General features: G+C 57.3%; 1 protein-coding gene and 1 long non-coding RNA gene across 2 annotated transcripts; one reads left to right on the top strand and one right to left on the bottom strand.

Moving 5' to 3' along the window:
• Positions 1-14: 14 nt before the first annotated feature.
• On the top strand, positions 15-5,786 carry LOC122234058. Its single transcript, XR_006211777.1, has 3 exons — positions 15-92; positions 1,416-1,492; positions 5,075-5,786. It is a non-coding gene; the product is annotated as an uncharacterized LOC122234058 (long non-coding RNA).
• A 1,359-nt stretch (positions 5,787-7,145) lies between these two features.
• LOC102971239 lies at positions 7,146-21,203 on the bottom strand. Its single transcript, XM_042968096.1, has 8 exons — positions 20,239-21,203; positions 20,012-20,160; positions 19,770-19,950; positions 16,604-16,729; positions 16,428-16,506; positions 9,957-10,065; positions 9,323-9,433; positions 7,146-8,567 (listed from the first exon to the last, which is right to left on the bottom strand). The coding sequence occupies exons 1-8, from the start codon at positions 21,186-21,188 to the stop codon at positions 7,492-7,494; spliced, it is 2,781 nt and encodes a 926-aa protein (XP_042824030.1). The 5' UTR covers positions 21,189-21,203; the 3' UTR covers positions 7,146-7,491.
• Positions 21,204-22,834: the final 1,631 nt, after the last annotated feature.

Raw genomic sequence — 22,834 nt, 5'->3', positions numbered from 1 at the left:
CAGCCGCCGCCGCCCGCTGCTGCCGCCTGCGGCCCGGAGGCTCATGACAGGCGGCCGAGCCCGCAGCCTCCACGTCCGCCTCCGGGAAATGGGTGAGGCCTCGCCCGCCCTGTTCCAGACGGCGCGGCGCCGTGCTGCGTTTTCTGTGTTCCCTGTAATCACAGAAGTCATGGTTTATCTTTTTAAATGTTTATTCATTTTGAGAGAGAGACAGAGACAGACAGAGAGACAGAGCAGGAGCTGGGCAGGGGCAGAGAGAGAGGGAGACGGAGACAGAGCACCAGCAGGGGAGGAGCAGAGAGAGAGAGAGAGAGAGAGAGAGAGAGGGAGACACAAAATCGGAATCAGGTTCCAGGTTCTGAGCTGTCAGCACAGAGCCCGACGCGGGGCTCGAACTCACCAACCGTGAGATCATGACCTGAGCCAAAGTCGGACGCTCAACCAACTGCACCACCCAGGCGCCCCTCATATACGTTTTTTAAATGTTTATTTATTTTTGAGGGGGGGGAGGGGGAGGGGGAAGGAGGAGGGAGAGAGGGAGACGCAGAATCGAAGCAGCTCCAGGCTCCGAGCCCCACGCGGGGCTGGAACCCACAAACTGTGAGATGGTGACCTGAGCCCAAGTCAGACGCTTAACCGACTGAGCCACCAGGGCTCCCCAGAAAAGTCATGGTTTAAACCGAAACCACAACACTTAAGGAAAAAATGGTGGTATTTAATTTCTTTAAAAAAAACAACAACAAAGCCCAGTGGTTGAGGGGAAAAGGGAAGTGGGAATCGTGTGTGCACAGCCGCTGCTGCAGGGCACCTGCGCGACCCTGGGCGGTGTTCACCGCTGCTGAGGGAGGGGGAAGGGAAGCGCTGCGTTCCGTTCCGTCTTACAGAAGAGGAAACTGAGGCACAGTGAGGCCGGGGAAGAATCGGTGGAGGACGGGTTAAGGGACGTTGGTGAAGCCTGGATCTGAAGCAGCTGGTATTATTACTGCTTTCTAGGTTTGCCGTGCCCTTGCTTCATTTCTCTCTATAATCCTCACCACTGTCTGATGTCCTCGGTCTCATATACTTAGTAGTAGTATTTAATGTGTGGTGGTTGTTGTTGTTGTTGTTGTTGTTGTTGTTGTTGTTTTGAGAGAGAGAGAGAGAGAGAATGAGGAGAGGGGCAGAAAGAGAAGGGAGCAGAGAATCCAAAGCAGGCTCTGCACTGACAATGGAGAGCCCAATGCGGGGCTTGAACTCACAAACAGTGAGATCATGACCTGAGCCAAAACTGAGACTCAGACACCCAACCAACTGAGCCACCCAGGCACCCCTGCCTCATACCTTTTTGCTTACTGTCTGTCTCTACCATCACCCCTCCCCCTACCAGAAACCAAGGGTTATGGACAAGCGTTCCGTTTACTTGTGCTTCCTTACAGGTGCTTCCTTACATGGACTGAGGAAGGAATAAGTCCGCGAGTGAGGTCAGCCTTGAGTGAGAGAGGCTTCCACAAAGGTGTGTTAGCACCAGCTGTTGAACTGAATCAGTGTCTGGTAAACCAGGCCTTGGCTGAGGTACTGCGACACAGTAGAGAAGAGACAGACAAGGTCCTAGCACTCAAGGAGCCAGACAGACAATATGCAAAGATACAAATTAATAAGAGATATGATAAGCACCAAAAAGGAAATAAACAGGGTGACCAGACGGTGGAAAAGGCCACGGGAGGAGGACAGTAGGCTCCGGGTAAGACCCAAAGGGTAGGACGGTGAGAACCACGGAAGGACTGGGGAAAAGCACAGTGCAAAACACTCGAGGAACCAAAAGATCCAGTGTGCCCGTGGAAAAGAAAGCAGGTCAGTGTGGCCAGAGATTGGTAAAATGGGAAGCCTGGTGAAAGGTGAAGTGACAAGCAAAGCTGTAGCATTTGTACCCACATCGGCTTTGATTTGTGCCAAGACAGGAGCCACTGGAGGGTTCTTTTTTCTTAACAGCTTTATTCAAGTATAAATCGAGGTCTTGTAGATAAACACCCAGAAGTGGGATTGCTGGGTCGTGTGGTAACTCTACTTGTAACTGCTGGCGTAAGCTCCACACGGCTCTCCATCGTGGTTGCACCGTTTTGCACTCCCGTGAACAGTGTGCAGAAGTTCCAGTGTCTCCACATCCTTACCAACACTTGTCGTCTTTTATTTTTCTGATAATAGCCCTCCTAACAGGTACGAAATGATATCTCACTGTGGTTTTGATTTGCATTTCCCCGATGATTAGTAACACTGAGCATTTTTTTAAGTTTATTTATTTATTTATTCATTAGTAATCTCTACACCCAACGTGGGGCTCAAACTCATGACCTTGAAATCAAGAGCCACATGGTCCTCCAACTGAGCCAGCCAAACGCCCCAACATTGAGTATCTTTTTCTATACATCTTGGCCATTTGTATATCTCCTTTGGAGAAATGTCTGTTCATGTCCTGTGTCTATCTTGTAATCAGGTTGTTTTTTTACTATTGAATCGTTGGAATTCCTTATACATTTTGGAAACAAACCACTTATCGGATATATAGTTTGCAAATATTTTCTCCAATCCCACAGGCTGACTTTCTACTTCGTTATTTCCTTTGTTGTGCAGAAGCTTTTTGGTTTGATGAAAACCTGTCTCTTTTTACTTTCATTGCCTGTGCTTTGGGAGTTACATCCATGAAATCACTGTCAAGGCCAATGTCATGAAGCTTCTCCCCTATGTTTTCCTCTAGGAGTTTTATAGTTTCAGGTCTTATATTAAGTGTTTAATTCATCTTGTGTTGAGTTTTTTTGTGTATGGTGTAAGATAAGCATCTAATTTTTAAAAGATTTTTAATGTTTATTTTTGAGAGAGAGACAGAGACAGAGTGAGAGGGGACGGGCAGAGAAAGAGGGAGACACGGACTCTGAAGCAGGCTCCAGGCTCCGAGCTGTCAGCACAGAGCCCCATGCAGGGCTCGAACGTACAAGCCTTCGAGCTGTGAGATCATGACCCAAGCCAAAGTTGGACGCTTAACCAACTGAGCCACCCAGCTGCCCCAATAAGTGTCCAATTTTAATATTTGGCATATGGATATCCAGTTTCCAAATGCCGTTTGTTGAAGGATAAAAATCACAGGATCATCTCAATAGATGTCGATAAAGTATTTTCTAAGACTCAATACCCCATCATATTAAAACTCTCAAAAGTTAGGAACAGATGCAACTTAGCTCAACATAATAAAGGCCATATAAGAAAATCCACTATTGCCTCACCCCTAACCCCCTGCAGCCAGAGACTTAGCCAGGAGCACAGCCAGAGGCCAGGCCAGGGCTCCAGGGAGGGTCTGGACATTCCCCCGCTCCCCTCTCTGGGGTATGCTGGCGAGTTTCCAGCGTCACTGCAACCACGGGTGACTCTCGCATTTTCTCTCTTTATTAATTTTTGTTCTATAATTTTCCTGTGACATTCAGCCATCCTGGAAAACTGAAGGTTATTACACACATGACGGGTGCTGGAAAGTGGAGGGATCCTGGAGAGAGACTCTAAGACTCTAAGACTGTCACAAATGGTTTCTGCTGGCAACGAATCCAGTCCTCCACCAAACACCCTCAGAGAAGGAGACAGGAGCCACATGGAAGCATTCCATATTGGCTCCGGGACCAGGAAGTCCCACTCCACATCTGACCACTCATGTTTGGCCTCCGCGGAGCAGCAGCAGCTTTGCTGGGCTGGCGTCTTCAAATTCAGAACCTTGAATGTTGCCACCAGAGTCCTGCTGTGTGATGCCCTCTTACGCACACCTTAGGGCCCCTGGTGATGAGCTTCCTGGCTGGTGGGCTCAGAGATGAAGACCGGGTATGAATTATGACCCTACCAGGAGCGGTAAATGACACCATCTCAGTCGAGCACTTGTCACAGACCAAGCATGGCAAACCTGTAAAAATGGCTTTTGTGAATTAGCATTAAGGTTGCTCTGAGTTTGTTCAAGCTGCTATAACAGAGCGCCACAGGCTGGGTGACTTATAAACAATTTATCGCTCACAGCTCTGGAGGCTGGAAGTCTGAGGTCAGAGCACGGGAACGGCTGGGTGCCGGTGAGGGTTTGCCGGTGAGCGGTGCTGGTTTGCAGACCGCTGCTGTCTCCTGGTGCCCTCACAAGGTGGAAAGGATGACAGAAGTCTCTGGGATCTCTTTAAAAGGGCACTAATCCCATTCGTGCTGGCTCTACCCTTAGGACCCAAACACCCCACTTCCTAGTACCATTACATAAGGGTTAGGACCTCAACATACGAATTGGGGGGGGGGGGGCACAAGCATTCATTCCATAGCAGGTGCAATGTTGAGAAACCCTGCTTTTGAAACTCACAGGCTGAGGAACAGTGTTTGCGATCATAATAGTGGCAACGGGTGTCCAGCTCCCGCCTGGGGTATGAAAGTCACACTGGCCACTGACTCAGGGGAGCCCCAGTGTGAGCTGCTCCCCAACACCCCATATCTACTTTAACGCTGTCCTTCCCCAGGAAATGGGATTCTGGTCAGGTTCCAAGTCCTGGTCAGAGGCCCATGTCTTCACACTGGGCCACAATGACTCGACTTCAGTTCGTTCAGTGTTGTCTGAGTGTGCCATCCCTCCAAATGCCACGGAAGCCTGGCTCATCCTTTACGTGGGAGAACTCCCACCCTGCCCCACGCCCCACTTTCGGTGGCCGCGACGGCTGCGTCTGGTAGTCTCTAGAGGCTGGATCTCAGCAGCCTCCAGTGCATTCACTCATGTTTGTTAATATCTAAGCAAGTGGTTTTCAAAGACTTGTGCTCGCACAATGAATCTAAAGTCCAAGCAGGCACCTGATCTTTGCGGCTGGGAAAAGTGCTCTTAAGAGGGGAGATGGCCTGGCTATAAGGGGCGGGGCAGCAGCCGAGGTCACCTCCATTGGGTGCACTCACCTTCCTCTCCTCAGGTTGCTGCTGTCCCCAGGGGTGGTGGGAACGGTGACGACTCAGCCCCCAGCCCCCTCCGTTCAAACTGTGGCAGCTGGACACCCTGGGACAGTTTTGCTTGTCTCCTGCCTCAGTTTCTTCGTCTGCTTCACAGGGTCACGCGAGGAGCACACGAGAAGGTGAAGAGCTCAAGATTGCCTGACCCTGCCTGGCCCAATTGCAGGGCTGCTGAAGAGTCCTAGGCTAGGATTACTGGATTTAGCAACTGAGGCATAATTGCTCAGTATAATCATGCCCTCAAGTGGAAGGTTATTTGTTGTTTGTCTGAAATTCCACTTTAACTAACTGGGTGTCCTGTATCTGTCCTGGCCGCCCTCTCCAAGTGTGAACTAATATTCTGGCCCGAGTACCTCCTGCCGGGGACCAGGCAGAGGGGTAGGGACGGTTGAGGCTTCTCCCCCATGAGGGCTGGCAGTGTGCCCAGGTCCGGACACGCCCGGTCCTTCACCTAGGCTGAAATGGACAGGCGGACCTAAGGGTGAGGCAGCCAATGAAGTGGCCGTCCCAAATGCCAGCCAATAGGGTCATTCCCACTGAAGGCTGCTGGGCCAATCAGAGCTCTCGTAGGAGTGTCTGCAAGACTGGGCAGCCACTGAGCTGGCCTCTCCTGCGCCCTCATGCCGGTGCCCCTCTGGAGACAAATTCCCTTTACTAACAATAACAGATACACTTAAGAGCTTACATTTGTGGCCTTTATTATGGGCCACATGCTGTTCTAGCCACTCCCCACGCGTGTTCCTGCTTTCTGTTGTGTAATAATCCCCTCGGAAACTCAACGGCATAAAGCATCAGCCATTTCATTATGCTTCGGGAATTTGTGACTCAGGAACTCACGTAGAGCACAGGGCTGGCTGGTCTCTGCCCCATGTCTGCAGTGTAGGAAAACAGCAGAGACCTAAGTTACTCCTCATAAGAAACTAAAGCTAGAGGTTCATGGGGGAGAGTCAGTTGAAGGAGAGGGGAGAGGGATGGAAAAAAGGAAGCACGAAGCCCTCCCACAGAAGAAGTCTGTGGCGAAGCAGACATGTGCTAGGGGGCCGGAAGCGATGGGCTCCCATGCCTTCACCTCCCCACACCCCCACCACCACAGTCCTCCCAAACTGGCCCTGCACACTGGCGCTAAGCCGGGTTGCGGGCCTTGGGAGAAGGAAGGAAGGGATTGGCCAGAGAGCCAGCCCCACAAAGGCAGGGTGACCCAGGCAGGCCAGGCTCATCGGAGAGATGTGGAGGAAGAGGAAGTTCTTGTGGGTGCAGGTGCTCAGGAGGGAAGGGCAGTTTGGGGCCGTTTTAAGCTAAGTGGAGACGTGCACAGCCTTGGGCCAGACACGTGGCTCTGCAACTTGCCAGCTGGCAAGTGCCCTCACTTCTCGGAGCCTCCATTTATTTGCCTGTGAAATGTGGTAATAATGACATGTTCCTCGTAGCATCATCGTGAAGGTTCCCTGAGGTGTCTTTGTTGAGCTCTCAGGAGGAGGCCCAGTAAGACAGTGGACCTGGGGCCCAGGAGGATCATCTGTGAATGTCAGGAGCCAGAAGGACTTTTCTCAACACTGGGCAGGTGTCTCAACTCTTTTTGGGTCCAAAACCCTTGTAGTTGGACACTGGTCGCCCTACAGCCACAGGAGTGCCACCAGGGGGCGCCTAGGGCCAGCACATTGCTCCCTGCCAGGGGTGTGCCTGGGTGCGGTGGCCACGGCTGCCTAACCCCCACCAGCCCCTTCCCAGGGCCCAAGACACAATCCTCCAACACACCATAGTTTTCCGGGCGGTGGGGGCAGGGGAGGGGGTGGTTTGTTCAAAGTCCTCCCTTCCAACCCCCACTGGGGTCTCTGGCTGTCTGCACCCTAACTTCCAGCACACAGGTAAACCAGACAGAAGCTCCGGAGTGCGTCTCCCTGTGGGAGACTAGAGATAGTTCTCAATCTAGAGTGAGCTGCACCTGGTGTTCGGGATGAGACTCCGTCTCCAGGACCCCCCTTCCAGAAGCTCCCCAGGGGCTGAGCCTTGACGCACCGGCAGCCTCTAAGCATAGCCCTTCTCAGCCACCGGCCTGGGAGACGATGCCTCTTTGCCCTGCTCCCACACAGACCTCCCCGTCTGCCCCTCCTCACCCCTTCAGACCCGACTTTCCAGAACAAAATGAAATCTCCAGCACCAGGCAGGGATATCTGACAGCAATAAATTTATTAAGTATCCCCTCCCCCAAAAATATAAACACAAACCAGTAAAAAACCAAAAAAACAAAAACAAAAGAAACAAAATAAGCCATAAAACATCAGGCCTGCAGCTGACGATAAAGCAGACACAAAAATGGAGGTGACCTATGGCGGGAAGACAGGACTCACGTGGGGTGGGGATGCCGTAAATACCGGAGGACAAGCTCTCGGGAGCCCTAGGGTGCTGTGAGCAGAGCTGGTGGGGGCAAGCCTGGGGATGGTGTCAGTAGCGACGTGGCGCCAGGGGACAGGCCTCGTGGCCCTGGCCGCAGCCCGGCTCGCCCCTCCAGCCGCTTCACTTGGGGCCCTGAGCCTCGGACTCCTCCTCATCGTCTTCGTACATCTCGCCCTCCTCCTCGGCCGTGGCGTCCTGGTACTGCTGGTACTCGGACACCAGGTCGTTCATGTTGCTCTCGGCCTCGGTGAACTCCATCTCGTCCATGCCCTCGCCCGTGTACCAGTGCAGGAAGGCCTTGCGCCGGAACATGGCCGTGAACTGCTCGGAGATGCGCTTGAACAGCTCCTGGATGGCCGTGCTGTTGCCGATGAAGGTGGAGGACATCTTGAGGCCCCGGGGCGGGATGTCGCACACGGCCACCTTGACGTTGTTGGGGATCCACTCGACGAAGTAGCTGCTGTTCTTGCTCTGGATGGCCAGCATCTGCTCGTCCACCTCCTTCATGGACATGCGGCCGCGGAACACGGTGGCCACCGTCAGGTAGCGGCCGTGGCGCGGGTCGCACGCGGCCATCATGTTCTTGGCGTCGAACATCTGCTGCGTGAGCTCGGGCACCGTGAGCGCGCGGTACTGCTGGCTGCCCCTGGCGGTGAGCGGGGCGAAGCCGGGCATGAAGAAGTGCAGGCGCGGGAAGGGCACCATGTTCACGGCCAGCTTGCGCAGGTCGGCGTTCAGCTGGCCCGGGAAGCGCAGGGACGTGGTGACGCCGCTCATGGTGGCCGACACCAGGTGGTTGAGGTCGCCGTAGGTGGGCGTGGCCAGTTTGAGGGTGCGGAAGCAGATGTCGTACAGGGCCTCGTTGTCGATGCAGTAGGTCTCGTCGGTGTTCTCCACCAGCTGGTGGATGGACAGCGTGGCGTTGTAGGGCTCCACCACCGTGTCCGACACCTTGGGCGAGGGCACCACGCTGAAGGTGTTCATGATGCGGTCCGGGTACTCCTCGCGCACCTTGCTGATGAGGAGGGTGCCCATGCCCGAGCCCGTGCCCCCGCCCAGCGAGTGGGTCAGCTGGAAGCCCTGCAGGCAGTCGCAATTCTCACATTCCTTCCGCACCACGTCCAGGACCGAGTCCACCAGCTCGGCGCCCTCCGTGTAGTGACCCTTGGCCCAGTTGTTGCCAGCCCCGCTCTGACCTGTGGGTGAGGGGGAGAGGGGGCAGGGGGAGCACAAGACTAGTCAGGCCTCCGGTGGCTGCCTGAACAGGCCACTCAGGGCACCACTGGGGACACCCTGTGCCTGTCTCCCTCCGTGCAGTGGGGGTGCCCACACCCGCACGCTCCCTCCATGGCCCTCCATGCCAGCCATGCTGTGTGCTGGGGACCCCACTGCCTGGTGCCCCGTGTCGAGGGCTCAAGACAGGAATTGAGGACCTGGGCTTGCAGCTCTCGCTCTGCCTCCCTCGGGGGTCCTGGGTGAGTCTACCCGTTCCCCCTCCCCCCCCCCCCCCACAGCCCACCCACCCTCTGGCTGGCCATGCTGGCAGTGTAAGCGATGGCCTCCAGAACCCCAGAATCCCTCACGGCTTGGGGTCTGAATGTGGATTCGAGCCCCTCAGCTGGGGTGTTGAACTCCGGAAGACAGAAATGGGGTGAGGGTCTCTTGATCACAGCAATGCTGCCTGCCCATGAACTTGAATCCTCTGGAGACCGACTCGTGTCCTGCCAGCTCTGTAACAGTCTCATAAGCTTAATTCTCTGCCTTACACATTGTTCTGCCTGAAATACACAAGTGGTTTCTATTCTCTGCACAGAGCCTTTTCTCTGGGCCCACTGCAACACGGGAAGGTCATTTCTGTCCTGCTAAGTGGCGACTTTGCTCTGTTGTTTCACTGATCTGGATCTGCCTGTGGTGGGGGTCTGCATCAGAGTGTGGGACCGGGGAAACTTACCGAAGATGAAGTTGTCAGGCCTGAAGAGGTGCCCAAAGGCCCCAGACCGGACACTGTCCATGGTCCCAGGCTCAAGGTCCACGAGAATGGCCCGAGGCACATACTTATGAGCTGAGGAGGAAAGGGGTGGGTTATGTGGGTCACACAGGGGAAGGGACGCCTACCGCCCTGTCCCGCCAGAGTCATGCTGTCACCATGAGTGCTCAGACTCTCTGGCACCAGAGAGGTGGGAACCACGTGTGAAACGGGGATCGTGGTCAACACCTCAGACAGCCGGGACCTCATCCTACGTCCACGTGGGCAGGCTGATATTTCTTCAGTTCGCCGTGGACATCATTTTACACCAGTTGCTAAATAGCCCCTGCTCTGGACCCTCCCAGGGGCCTCCTGCGGGACCTCCAGGACCCTGCCCAGCCCTGTCCATTCCCCTGGACTGTGTATGTGTCGTGTGACCATTACACGTATTTGAATCTCACTAGGGTGGCAGTTTCCAGGGTCCCTTGTCTTTGTTTTGTGAGTCTCAGGTTGCATCTGCCAAGCTGCTGCTAGGCGGGCAGAGATGCCGAGACCCGGCAGTCAAGAAGCCCTCTCCCCACTCCTCCCAGGTCGAGCACGGGGCAAGGTGGGAGCTCACAAGAGGCCTCGTTGTAGTAGACGCTGATGCGCTCCAGCTGAAGGTCCGAGTCCCCCACATAGTTGCCACTGGGGTCTATACCGTGCTCGTCGCTGATCACCTCCCAGAACTGCAGGGGGAAAGGAAGGGTCAGCAGGTGCTTGCGGCCCCCACCAGGCCCTTCCCCTCCCACGGACTCAGCCCTGGGTATAAATTAAGGGGCTTGGATGCAGAGCTTGCACTCACTCCTTTCGGTGACTTTGGAGAAGAGCCCCCAAGCTCTGTCATCTGCCAGAAGATTGTCCTAGCAAATATGCACGTCCACTGTCTGCACGGTGGGCGCGGCCTGCAGCCCTCAGGGTGCTTCTGGGCTCAGCTGACACAGACCCGGGCCCCCAGACTCAGCCCTGCACTTGCTAACCAGGGGCCTGGGACAGCCACTCCTCCATGAAGGGGTAGTAATAATCACCCTCTCGGGGTGGTTTTCAGATGAAGAAACTGAGGCACAGAGATCAAGAACTGCCCACAGCAAGTGACAGGGTCCAGGATATGTGTGCCCTTCGGTGTCAGGGCAAAGGCTGTCCAGAGACAGGGTCCGGCAGTGTCCAGGACACCACCAGCCTCAGCCACCAGGAACCACAGCGGCCCCGAGTGGGGACTGACTTGCCTGGGGCCCCCCAGCCAGTTCTCAAAGACCGGCCCAGCCCCAACCCCCAGGGCTTCCTTCCTCCACTGCCTGCTGCTGCCCACACTGCCCTCCTCAGACTCCGCTCCTGCAGCTGTAGCAGGGCCCAAAAGCCTAGAGCGGGGCCTGCATTCAGGAACGACACCACCTCTTTCCAGCTGTGTGACCCTGGGCAGGTCCTGAGGATTCTCTGTGCCTCGGGGCCCTCATCCGTTCGGTAGGCCGGATGGTGGAAATAAGGCTTCCTAGGAGTAAAGCGAGTTAATCTGTGTGGAGCGTGTGAGTGGGGGCTTGTAAGTGAGCACACAAAGACACACTCCCCGGGGGAAGGGAAGGCTGCCCAGAGCTCTGCTCTCACCCCAAGGGCATCTCCAAGCTTTTGTGGATACTGTGGGCCCACTCAGGGAGGGTCACTGGTCACACGCTGTGGGACTTCCCGGTGCCCCTCCCCTTTGCTCCCCAGGGTTGGAGTGACTTTCAGAAGGTGAATGGTATGAAGGGCTCAAGAAATAACAGACCTCTACACGTGAGTCATGTGCTGGCAAAAAGACGGCTCAGTGAAAAAAGCAGTAAGAAACCAGTCTGCTCGTCCTCATCTATATGTAGATGTCTCTAACAGGCACACAGAAGTCTGCTCCAGGGAGCTGTGCCTGGCAGTGTGGTTCTGGGCTGGGGAAGAGTTCTTTTCACTGTATACCCTTGGGGTTTTTGGAATTCTTTGTCATGTGTTAATTTCTAAACAACAACAAAAGTTTAGTTTAAAAAACATTTTTAAAACCCTGATAATTATGGGACGCCTAGGTGGATCAGTCGGTTAAGCGTCCAATTTCCCCTCAGGTCCTGATCTCAGGATCTGTGGGTTTGAGCCCTGCGTCGGGCTCTGTGCTGACAGCTCGGAGCCTGGAGCCTGCTTCGGATTCTGGGTCTCCCTCGTTCTCTGCCCCTCCCCCTCTCATGTTCTCTCTCTCTCTCTCTCTCTCTCTCTCACTCTCTCTCACTCTCAAAAATAAACATTAAAAAATTTAAAACCCTGATCATTATGAACAGTGTTATTATTATAAAATGCAAGAAAAGTCTTGGTAGTTCGTCCAGAGAAGCTGTGTTTGGAGGTCATCCCTCAGTGAGGACAGGGGCTGGACTTATTTCCCGTTTTGTCATTGTTAACTGTTCTTTTTACACTGTGTCTGTTAATTTTGTAATTAGAAACAAACACACAGAAATGTCACTGAGGTATTTGGGGCCTGATCAGAGCTTCCTACCACTGCCCTCCTCAGTCCCAGGCCTTTGTGATAGCCTGAGCCAGGGCCTTGGTCCCCAGGGCTCCAAGACACCCCAAACCTCTGGTTTCAGGGACACCCGCAGCCCCTGTAGAGGAGTGATGAGCTCAAGACAACAAGTGTGGGGCCAGCAGAGAGTGATTCAGTCACCCTGCCATCAACATATCTACAGAAAGTTGTTGAAAATGCATCTGTGAGAAGCACGGTCTTCCAGGAGAAGACGGACCACATCCATCCAGCACCAGTCAGTGTGTGCCAGTGACCCCAGCTCTTGGGACCTCAGTTTTCTCAACTGTAAAGTGGACACGATAATAGTACCCACATCACATGGTTAGCACAAGGCCTGATGCATTCAGCAAATGTTGGCTTCATTGAGTTAAAAGGTCTTAGATGCTATTTATTTTTTTAAAAATTTTAAGTTGTATTTCTTTATTTTGAGAGGTGTGTGTGTGGGGGGGGGATGAGTGAGGGAGTGGCAGAGAGAGGGAAGAGGAGAGAAAGAATCCTAAGCAGGCCCCACAGGGTCAGTGCAGAGCCTGAGTGGGGCTCAAACTCAGGAACCCTGAGATCATGCCCTGAGCTGAAATCAAGAGTCGGTTGCCTAACCAACTGAGCCACCCTGATGCCCCTTGGATGCTATTTAATAACTTTTTTTTAATGTTTATTTATTTTTGAGAGAGAGAAAGAGACAGAGCGTGAGCAGGGGAAGGGAGGAGAGAGAGAGGGAGACACAGAATCCGAAGCAGGCTCCAGGATCTGAGCTGTCAGCACAGAGCTTGATGTGGGGCTTGAACCCACAAACCACAAGATAATGACCTGAGCCAGGTAGACACTTAACTGACTGAGCCAGCCAGGCACCCCCCTTAGATGCTATTTAAATTTGTAAAGTCATATGTAGAAATAATAAATAAAAATAAAAGTTAAAAAAATCAATATACTTTGAGATAGTGTGGTGCAGTAAAATCACATCACTGATAGGAGCCAATCTCCAAGACACATCTTTGAGGGAAAGGCATATTGCATAATGATGTATGGAGTAAAAAAGCAAACCTCACAAAAGATGCTATATCTCTCTGCAAAGATATACAGATAACATGCACAGGAAACAGGCTGGAAGAACGGAAACAAAATTGTCCCCCAAGGAGAGCAGAACATGGAGGCAGGAACGAGGTGGTAGGCACCTGGCCGTCATCTGCAGTGTCTCCACTATTTAGAAGAATATATTAAGAATTGCTTTTGAAGTTAAAACTAATAAAATGTGATTTAAAATAAGGATCTCGGGGCTCCTGGGTGGCTTAGTCAGTTAAGCGTCTGACTCTGGATTTCGGCTCATGATCTCACGGTCAGTGAGATCGAGCCCCGTCTGAGGCTCTGCGCTGACAGCGTGGAGCCTGCCTGGGATTCTCTCTCCCTCCCTCTCTGCTCCTACCCTGCTGGAGCGTGCTCTCTCCCTCAAAAAAATAAACTTCTGAAAAATCTTAAGAAAAATAAGTATCTTATTAGTAAAATATGTAATATAAAATGAAATATAATTTTGTAAACTAAATAAATAATTACGACCATCACTACAGTTGAGAAAACTGCCAGATGGTGTGTGGACCCCAGGGTCCAGGCCGCATTTCCTACCTCAAGACACCGTCACCACCCCCGACCTCCGCCCCCGTGGCGCTGTCCGTGGTGCTGATCCGTTGCCGCGTCCGCGCCCAGGGGCCGGCCAAGTGTCTGGGCGGGCACAGGAGCCCCAGGCAAGTGGGGTGCAGCAGCTCCGCCAGAGGGAGGGCTAGCCGATTCAGGGGCGTTAAACCCTTTTAGGACCTCGATGTCTTTCCCAGCTTCGAGCACAGACAGCGTTACCCTGACCCATTTAGGAGGCGCTGGGAGAGGAGGCGGGTGCGAGGAAACCGGAAATCCCTCCCCCCACTGGCCGTCAGGGCCAGGGTCCGGGCCCGCCCCTCCCAGGCTCCGCCCAGCGGCCAAGAGAAGGGGGTGCAGACAAAGGCTCCTGGCCGGCCCTGCACCCCAGGGGAGGAGGGCGAGGCCCCCAGATTCATCCGCCTGTTGAATGGACGCGGTGGAGGGGGGGGGGCATCCAGATATATCCATGCAGACCTAAACTCAAAACTCCCGCCGTGTCCCCCCTGGGCGGATGCCTCAACTTCCTGGAGCGACCCTTGGGAGGAGGGCGATACCCAATCTCACCACATACCTGCGAGGTGGTGCGCCTAGAGCATCTGGCACAGCGCTCAATACGCAGCGACCATTGTCATGAGTCAGTAATGCGCCAAGCTCACCCTCAGGACAGGTGTGTTCTCTCCTGGCCCCAGTCTCCCTGACTGCCCTAGATCCCCCACAGCCAGGCCCCTCCCTAGAGCAGGGACCCAAGCTGAGTCAAGCACCACCCAAGGACCTGCAAGCCTGCTGATCGTGATGGAAAGGAAAAGTTTGCTCTCTCCCCTCACCAGGGAGCCCCAAACCCCCAAACTAGTATGGGATTAGGAGACTGAAATGGCCAGTGAACTGCCTGTCCACAGGGCAGATGGCAGCATCCACTAAGCCCGTACATGGGGCCTAGCCCAGGGGGCTTTGAATACTTTCCGAGACAAGGAGGCCAGAAGGAAAGAGCTTGACAGCTGCCACTGGTCACCAAAGAAAGGCAGCGGTGGGAAAGGGAGAAGCAATCCCCCTCCCTGCAAAACCCATCTCTCCCTGGTTTGAACTGTTAGAAAGGATCAGATATTAATGTTTAAAACAACATACAGTAAGAAAATCAAACCAAAAGGAATAAAAAGTAATGAGCAATCTCTAAGAAGCAGAAAAAAACATCTCCCCGGAGGACACTGTCTGGCACTCAGGCTACTGCCTCTGCCTTTCTTCCTCCCACCCCTGCCCTCCTGGCCGTCCCCCCACCTCAGCATTACCTCTGGCGTGGACTTGCCTTTGCCTGGTGCGTGTCTGTCCCGGTCACAGAAGGGAGGGGTGCGTAACTGGACTCACTACACGCCCAGGCTCAGGCAGGACTCGGGACTGCCCTCCCTCCCCCCAGTGACCCTTGACACCGCCCCCCCCCCCCGAAGCAGATGTTCAGGGCAGGCCTGGCCTCTGTGACCACATTAGTGAGCCCTCCGCCCCTCCCACCTGGCCAGGGCAGCTGTCAGTGACTGCCCCAGGAGCCCTGATTTGATTTGAGGCCATCATCCCCCAGGCCTCCCCCTCCCCCAGTCCCCTTCCTGGGGCAGACACAGCTGTCTCCTTGGGTGATTAGGGAGTCTCCCTGGTTCCACCCCTCCACCCCATCCAAGTCGCCTCCACCCTAGAGAAGTTGCAATTTACATGTCAGCCACGAGGCTGCCCCAGCCCTGTTGTAATTAGCTTTTTGTTCTTGCCTGGTTTCCATGGCAACAGCCTCCAGAGGAACCTTTTCGTAGGCCCCTTCCCCTCCAAGACCTGTCTCCTCCCACAGCCTCCTTTGGGAAACCCGCCCTCCACCGTTCCCACCCCGCATCCCTGGCCTTGGTCCTGACAAAGCCACTCCTGCTGCCCCGTTTTGTTCTGAGGGGTGCCCCAGTGGGCAGCAGGCCCCACCCACCCAGCCTGAGCCCTAGGCTGGACGTCTGCAGAGCGTGGCTCTGTCTCGCACTTGCTGTGTGACCTTGGGCAAGGGACAATCTCCGGGATGTGACACCTGTCTCCTGGGTTCCACCGGGGAATATAGGACCTCTTCTTCCCCTCAGTCCCCAACATCTGTGAGGTGGGCTAACAACAGTGGAGGGGAGGCGCCGGGCGGTGATGCAGCTGTCCATCCCGGGAGCCCGGCTTTGTTCCCGCGTCCTACCCCCAGACTCCGCGGTCCCGGGGTGGGTACTGCCCACCCAGCTCCACCGGGTGCTCTGACCAGGCTGGGCTGAGCCGAAGGAGAGTCCCGGCCGGACCAAGGTCACCCCGACTTTGTGCCCAACCCTTCCCCCCAACAAAGGAACAGGGTGGGGTCAGGAAGCCCAGGGCTGTAAGAGGGAGGTTAGGGACACGGGGGTGGCCTGGCCGCTGGGAGGACATCCTGTTGCTGGGGGGTTGGGGGGGGGGGCGGGCGGAGTGGGAGCACGGCCGACAGAATCGTTACGGCTTTGAAGGGTGACGCCCCACCCAAACCTGCCCACCCATCCATCAAGCTCAAGGCTGCGTAGGGACCCCGGAGAAGAGGGCCACGCCCAGACAGTCCCCGCAGCCGCAGCCGCTGACTCGAGCCGTGCTCCGGCAGGCCAGAGGTGCCCGGGCAGGGACAGAGGACACACGGCGTGCAGGTGGCAGGGAGGGGATCCCGATGCCCCGGTCGCCCGCCCGCCGCGGAGCCCGGCTCGTCCCTTTGTTCTCTCTCGGCTTCGCAGGGGCGAGTGCGACGCGGGGTGCGGCTCGCGGGGCCCAGGCGCCTCCCCGCTTCCCTCCCTCCGGGGCCCGGCGCGGGGTGGGGGTGCGGGGGGCGCGCGGGTCTCAGGGCCCGGAGCGGGGCGGGGGTGCGGCGGCGCGCCTCCTCACCTTGGCCCCGATCTGGTTGCCGCACTGGCCGGCCTGGATGTGCACGATCTCCCTCATGCTCGGTGCGGGCGGCGGGCGGCTGCGGGACACGCGCGTACAGGCCGGGGCTGGCTGCGGAGGCTCGGGCGTCCCCGCCGCCAGCTCTTATAGGCCGGGCCCCGCCCGCCGCGCCCGGCCTGGCGTCACCGGGCGCGGCCAATCGGAGGGCGCCGCCGCAGAATGCGGCACCGGCCTGCACCATCAGCACCGCGCATCCCCACTCGGCCGCGCGCTGCGGCGCCTCCTCCCGCCGCCGCCGGGGTCTGGGGGCCCGCGGGGGGCGGGGGGTGGGGTGGGCCGCACACTGAAAGGAGGGGCTGGCGGGCTCCGGGGAGGACAATAGAGGCGCCTCTCGGCTCTCGGACGCCGCCTAGGCCGCCCTCCCCGGTCCCAGCGCAGCGGCAGCCCCACCCTGAGGCTTTGCAAGGACAGCCTTTCTCCCCCACACCCGTTCAGGGACCACCCACCCCCACGTTCCCACCCCAAAAGACCGAGATGGACGCCTCTCAGCTCCCTGTCTTGTGGCATGAAGGGACAAACAAGGTACTCTGAGCTTTGCTGGATCCCTTAGGGGTGGGGGACGCGGGGAAAGGCTGCAGCAGTCACCGAACCCTCCATAAGAAAGCATGGGGCAGGGCTCAGAAACGCCGAGTCAGAAGGGCGGTGGGTTAGGGTGGCAGCTTCTGCAGTGGGGGTTGCGATCCTGCCTCCTCCTCCCCCAGGGTCCTGCCACGCGATTCCAGACGGACCTTGCACATGTCACCGCGCCTGCCATGTGTCCGCTGCTCAGTGAATACCGGTGTCAGGAATGGTCATAAGGACACAAGCCAGTCCAGGGACTGACAGGGTGGGGGATGGCGGGCAGTGGGTTCTGTCTGGGTCACCTCCTGATTTCACTTGGACCCCTAGACCCTTGGTCCAAGTGAGGCCAGCACAACGCGGTGGTGGGGGGGAGGGTCTATGTGGTGAGATGGTGTGTGCCTAAGGCAGAGGGGGTGGGGCTCGTGGGGGAAAACCTGGGAGGGGGTCCCCTGGTCAGAAAAGAAGGGAGAGAAAGAAGCAGACGAGCCGTGCGGACGTTGTGCTGCACGAACATATGCCACTGGCTCGATGTTCCCCTGGGGTCAGACATCGTACTGAAACCACCTTATAATAAGGTCCTTCTGATGTTTCAGTAAGAAAATCTTCCTCAGTCACAGTGCCCGGAGGTTCCACAAGCAGTCGGCGGTGCGCCTGTGTGTTCCCTGGGTGTGGCTGTGCACAAGCCCCTCTTTCCCTCCTGAAGCTCTCCGGCTTGGCTAGTCCAGAAATGGGTCTTTTGTTCTCCAGAGACACCCCTCCCCCACAACATGTCCACGATGTGGCTTTCTGTGGTTGGCTTCTGGCTGCCTGGGGCCCCTCCCTGCCTCCCCCCTCCACCACCACACCCCCCTGTTCAGGGGGTCGTTGGTGAGCGTTTGGCTCTTCCCCGGAGCTGGCTGCACCTCCCCGTCTGAGCGAAGGAAGAAGCTTTGCAGCATCCTGCTGGCCAGGACCCATTACCCACATGCCCTGCCTCCCTGAGTGATGGCATCAGGCCAGGCCAGCTCTCCCTCCATCCCCAGAGGGCTCTGGTGCCAGGTTCAAAGCTGACTCACCATCCTGTCTCCCAGCAAAGGCTGGCCCTGCCGGGAACCAGCTCCCGGCCTTGAGGCCAGCAGTCTGGGCTGAAGCCGCCAGCATGGGTGGGGACTGGCTGGGGCAGCGCTGCGGGGCGGCTGGCCGGGGCTGCAGGAGTCCTCAGCGTTACTAGACCCGCCTTCAAACTGGCTGGTACCGTCACTTTGGCCTCCGCCGAACCTGTGTGAGGAGGGGGTCGTCTGTACGCTCAGTTTGTGTGGAGCAAACCAGGTGGGCTCTTCAGTGAGAAACCCAGGATCGCAACAGAGGGGGGACCCAAGGCTTTCTGGCACCAGGCAGCGTGGTTCACCCCAGATGTCCACTCCCTTGGGGTGTGGACTTGGACGGTCCTTGGACAGACTTACTCCATTCGGGGAGGCCTTGCCTCAAACACTTCCCAGAGCTGGCTGAGTCCTAACCCCCCTTCCAGAAGGGCAGTGCTGGGGGGAGAGCGGACCCCAGCCGCCAGCCCACTCTACACTGTGGGCCCCCCCATGTTGTTCAGAGCAGACGTGGAGGAGGGGTGCCATGACTGGGCCGAGAGAGGGATGTGCTCGGGCTGGGGTCACAGATGCGTCACGGGGGTCCAGCTTTGGCTGCAGCCTGGACAGTGTCGAGTCTTGTCACCATGGAGGTGTCTGGGGTGGTGCGGCTGCTACTCCTCCTGTCTCTTTAGTTGCTCTGAGCTGGGGGTTGCGCCATGAAGAGAAAACCGGACACGGGCTCAGAGCAGGTGTGAGTGCCCCCCCCCCTCCCGCCACACTCTCCCCCTGGGCCGGGCTTCAGGCACTCTGGGTCCTTTGGGGCTATGGCTTTTTTCTTCTTTCTTCCTTTTTATTTATTTTAATTTACATCCAAGTTAGTTAGCATCTAGTGCAACAGTGATTTCAGGAGTACATTCCTTAGTGCCCCTTCCCCATTTAGCCCATCCCCCCTCCCACAACCCCTCCCGTAACTGTTTGTTCTCCATATTTAAGAGTCTCTTAGGTTTATGCCTTTTTTTTTTAAACTTATTTGTTTATTTTGAGAGAGAGAGAGAGAGAGAGAGAGAGAGAGAGAGAATGAGCAGGGGAGGGGTGGAGAGAGAGGGAGGAAGAATCCCAAGCAGGCGCTGTGCTGTCAGCGCGGAACCCCGTGCAGGGCTCCGTCCCATGAAGGGTGAGATCATGACCTGTGCCGAAATCAGGAGTGGGATGCTTAGCTGACTGAGTCACTCAGGGCTGTGGCTTCTTCACCTGGGCAGGCCAGCCACGGTTTCTGGCTGGTTTCTGGGACTCACTTCACCCTGTTCATCACCCTCAACCCCACCCCTGCCCCTCCCCCTTCCTCCTCCCTCTGGCTTCAAGCAATTTCCAGAAAGAGGCAAGACGGATGGTGGAGGTGATGCAGCGAGCACAGCATTTATTACCAGGCCACTTCCCAGCCCCGAGACCCTGGGCTGACACTGGTTCACTGCTTCAGGCCGACAACCCCCGCCTTGGCCCGAGCGGGCACTGGCCGGCGCCGTCTGCCAGATACGTGGGGTGCACACAGATGGCCACCCCCAGCCCCCATGCCCTCTGGTCACCGCTGAGCCTTAGATCAGCCCCGCCCTCCACTGGAGCCCGTGCAGACACGGTCCCTCTGCCTGAAACAGCAGCTCACTTCTTCCTGAAGCAGGCCTGTGAAGCCAGGTCCTGCTGGTCACAAAGTCCCTTTTCCAGAGGCCCTCCCGGGGAGCGGCGCTTGTCATTCGGCCCACACAGAGACTTCACATCCCGACAGGCCACGGGGCGCAGATCCATAGGCTTGGCAGCAAAGGTGGGTGTCCTCGCCTGGTGCCGGGCTGGAGGTGGAGCGCTCCGGGGGTGGGCAGAGTCCCCGTCCAGGGGCCAGGACCCACCTCTAGCGCCTGCGGCCCCGCCATCTCCCCAGCCTCCAGTCTCCACAGCAACTCCTGGAGGTCTGTGCTCTCTCCCTTCTCGGGCCCCAGAGGGTCCATGCCTCCGCACCGCCAGAGATCGGCTCATCCGTCCCCTTTGGCAAGTGCCTGCCCCTGTCGCACGGGAATCAGGCCATAGGACATTCCCACCTCCCTCTGCCCGACACCCTGGCCCCGAGCCCGCAGCCTCACCACGAGCACAGCAGCACCTCTTGGAGCGTCTTCCGGAGCTCCTGGCTGCGGAAGGCGTAGATGAGGGGGTCGACGATGGAGTTGCAGATGATGAGGGTGAGGAAGAGGTTGAAGTTCTTGAAGACGCAGCCACAGATGGGGTGTCGAGGGCAGAGGACCATGAGCGAGAGGTGCAGGAAGAAGGGGCCCCAGCAGAGAAAGAAAATGCCCAGCAGGATGGTGAGCGTGGCCGCGCCCTTGAGGCCCAAGCCCTGGTGGACGGGGCGCTGCCGCTTATGGAGCCGGGCGATGCCCCGGGCGTGCTGGCACGCCCGGGCGAGCATGTGGACGTACAGCACGGCCATGAGCACCAACATGGCTACAAAGAAGCTGACGAGACAGAGCAGGACGGCCGTGTGATCATAGTAGGCGATGAAGAGCGTGCTGGAGAGGACGCTGGCCACCCAGATAGCTGAGATGGCCCGCCACGCCCGGGGCAGCGTGACGATGCTGTGGTACCGCAGCGCGTAGAAGATGGAAATGTAGCGGTCCACGGCGATGGCGCCCAGGAAGCAGAGGCTCGACACCATGGCGCCACAGACCAGCACGTCAATGACGTCGTCCAGCTGCTGCACCACGGCGGCCCGGCCGGCCAGGGTGCCCGCCTCCAGCAGCAGCATGACGGCCGTCTCCAGCACACTGCTCACGCTCACCAGCAGGTCGGACACGGCCAGGCAACAGATGAAGTAATACATGGGCGAGTGCAGGTTGCGGTTCTTGGCAATGGCGGCCACCACCAGCACGTTCTCCACCACGCTCACCAGCCCCAGGCTGAGAAAGAGTCCGTCGGGAACGGACACCTCCAGGCACCGGGGCCCTGTCTGATTGGCGGCCAGCCCGAGGCGCGGGGCGGCTGGGGAGGTGGAGTTGAGGGAGCCCAGCAGCCTCCTCTGGGGGCCCTGCACGGACATAGTCCCGCCAGGGAACGGGAACGGGGCCTCACTCTGCGGCGTCCCGCTCAGCGATGGTTCTTCCAGCAGGCTTCATCAGTCCCCCCGGGGCCGCCCCCGCAGTCACCCTCTCCCCGTCCGGACAAATGTCAGCTCAGGCACAATGCAGCTGGAAAGACCCCAGCCTCCCACCAGAGCGGTCACTTCTCGGCCAGGACCCCAAGCTCCCTTGCACCAACCCTCTAGTCTCTCTGGACCCCCGGCCCACCTCCCCACCTCTTCCGTGGAGGTGCGGTGGCTCGGGTCCGGACATACGTTTTTCTATGCCTCTTGCTGCCTCGTGGCCGGCCAGGCCTCCTGCTTCCCCAGGCCCGGGGTGGGCTGAGGTCCCAGAAAGAATGAAGCCTTTCTCCAGTTCTTCCAAGTCCCCGGAGCCCCTCCTCCTGAGGGCGGCCACATGATGGGCGTGCACCCTGGACGCACCATCAGAGAGCACCCATGGTACCCCCGGCCTGCTGCCAGGCAACACAAATGGCATCCAGGGCCGTCCTCACTCCAAGGGCCCTGGACCCTCAAGGGCCCCTTCAGGGCTCGGCTGGGGATCTCCCCTGTCACCTGTGCTCCACCGTCACTCCCAGCCTGGCTCTGCTCCCGCCATCTGTTTGCGTGTGGCGTGGGGACGGGTGGGGGAGGGGGGTCTCCTCTAAATCTACCCCAAGACTTCTAACTCTCCTCCAGGCCCGCTGCAAACACCACCTCCTTCTTGGAGCCATCTCTGATCCCTGACACCCACCTGATACCACTCTGCCTTGGGAACAGCCATTGGCTGTTGACCACCCCCAGCCCGCAACACCCCCATGTTAAACGCGAAGGGTAGCCCCTGCCCCCAAGAACCCCGCCCCCTTCACTGAGACCTGCTGCAGGGCATCCTGGTCACAACAGCCTTTTGCTCTGCCTCATCCTCCGCTGGGGGAGGGGCAAGCCCCCATTTCCTCTGCGGAAGAAACCACTTCAAGGGCAGACCTCGGTCTGCGACCACGTGGTGCGCTGCCCGAGCCACCGCGCAGCCTGCGGGCACCTCGCCCCGGAGTGCTCCCAGCGCTTTCTCACCGAAGACTGCAATCTCTCCTCTAAAGGGCGAGGGTGGGCGGGGAATCGAACTGTTGGTTGACAGGCAGAGAAAATCCGGAGCGAGAAAGGGGAGTGGCTCGTTCTGTGGTGGTGGTGGGGCCAGGAGGGGACCGGGAGGGAGGTCTCGGTGTTTCGAGCGTATCTGACATTCCCGTTGAAGCCAGGTGGCCTCTGATGGCAGTGCCCACACGTGTGACCACACGTTAGTACCCGCTTGTATTACTCCTCACACAACTCACAAAGCTCTTTTACCCCCTTTGGTTTGTGCTCTTTATTGAAGTACCTCATACATAAAAAGTACACAATTATAAAAAGTGCAGGTGAGTGGGTGCCCCAACCTCCACACAGCCAGGAAAGCAGCACCCAGATCCATCCATCAAACACGAACTGCACCAGAACCCTTGCGGCATCCCCCCTGCCCTGGGAGCCCCCCCCCGACCGTCAGTGAATTCTGCGTGTGCTTTCCTGCTTTCCCCTGCTTCGCGCTCAGACACCCGTGCGGGTGCGAGCGGCGGTCCTTGGCGTACAGAGCACCC

The sequence above is a fragment of the Panthera tigris genome, chromosome E2, assembly GCF_018350195.1.
Source record: "Panthera tigris isolate Pti1 chromosome E2, P.tigris_Pti1_mat1.1, whole genome shotgun sequence".
In the NCBI taxonomy this organism is placed as follows: domain Eukaryota; kingdom Metazoa; phylum Chordata; class Mammalia; order Carnivora; family Felidae; genus Panthera; species Panthera tigris.
Note: the sequence above shows the minus strand (reverse complement) of the source record. Positions and strands in the feature narration are given on the sequence as shown.

Excerpts from the sequence above, each read along its gene's own strand:
- LOC102971239 (XM_042968096.1), bottom strand. The coding sequence starts at position 21,188 with ATGTCCGTGCAGGGCCCCCAGAGGAGGCTGCTGGGCTCCCTCAACTCC. Across the intron at positions 16,507-16,603 it reads GCCGCGCCCGGTGACGCCAG|CCGCCCGCCGCCCGCACCGA; the intron begins GCCGGGCGCGGC and ends CGTGTCCCGCAG. Across the intron at positions 8,568-9,322 it reads GCCTGACAACTTCATCTTCG|GTCAGAGCGGGGCTGGCAAC; the intron begins GTAAGTTTCCCC and ends CCTCACCCACAG.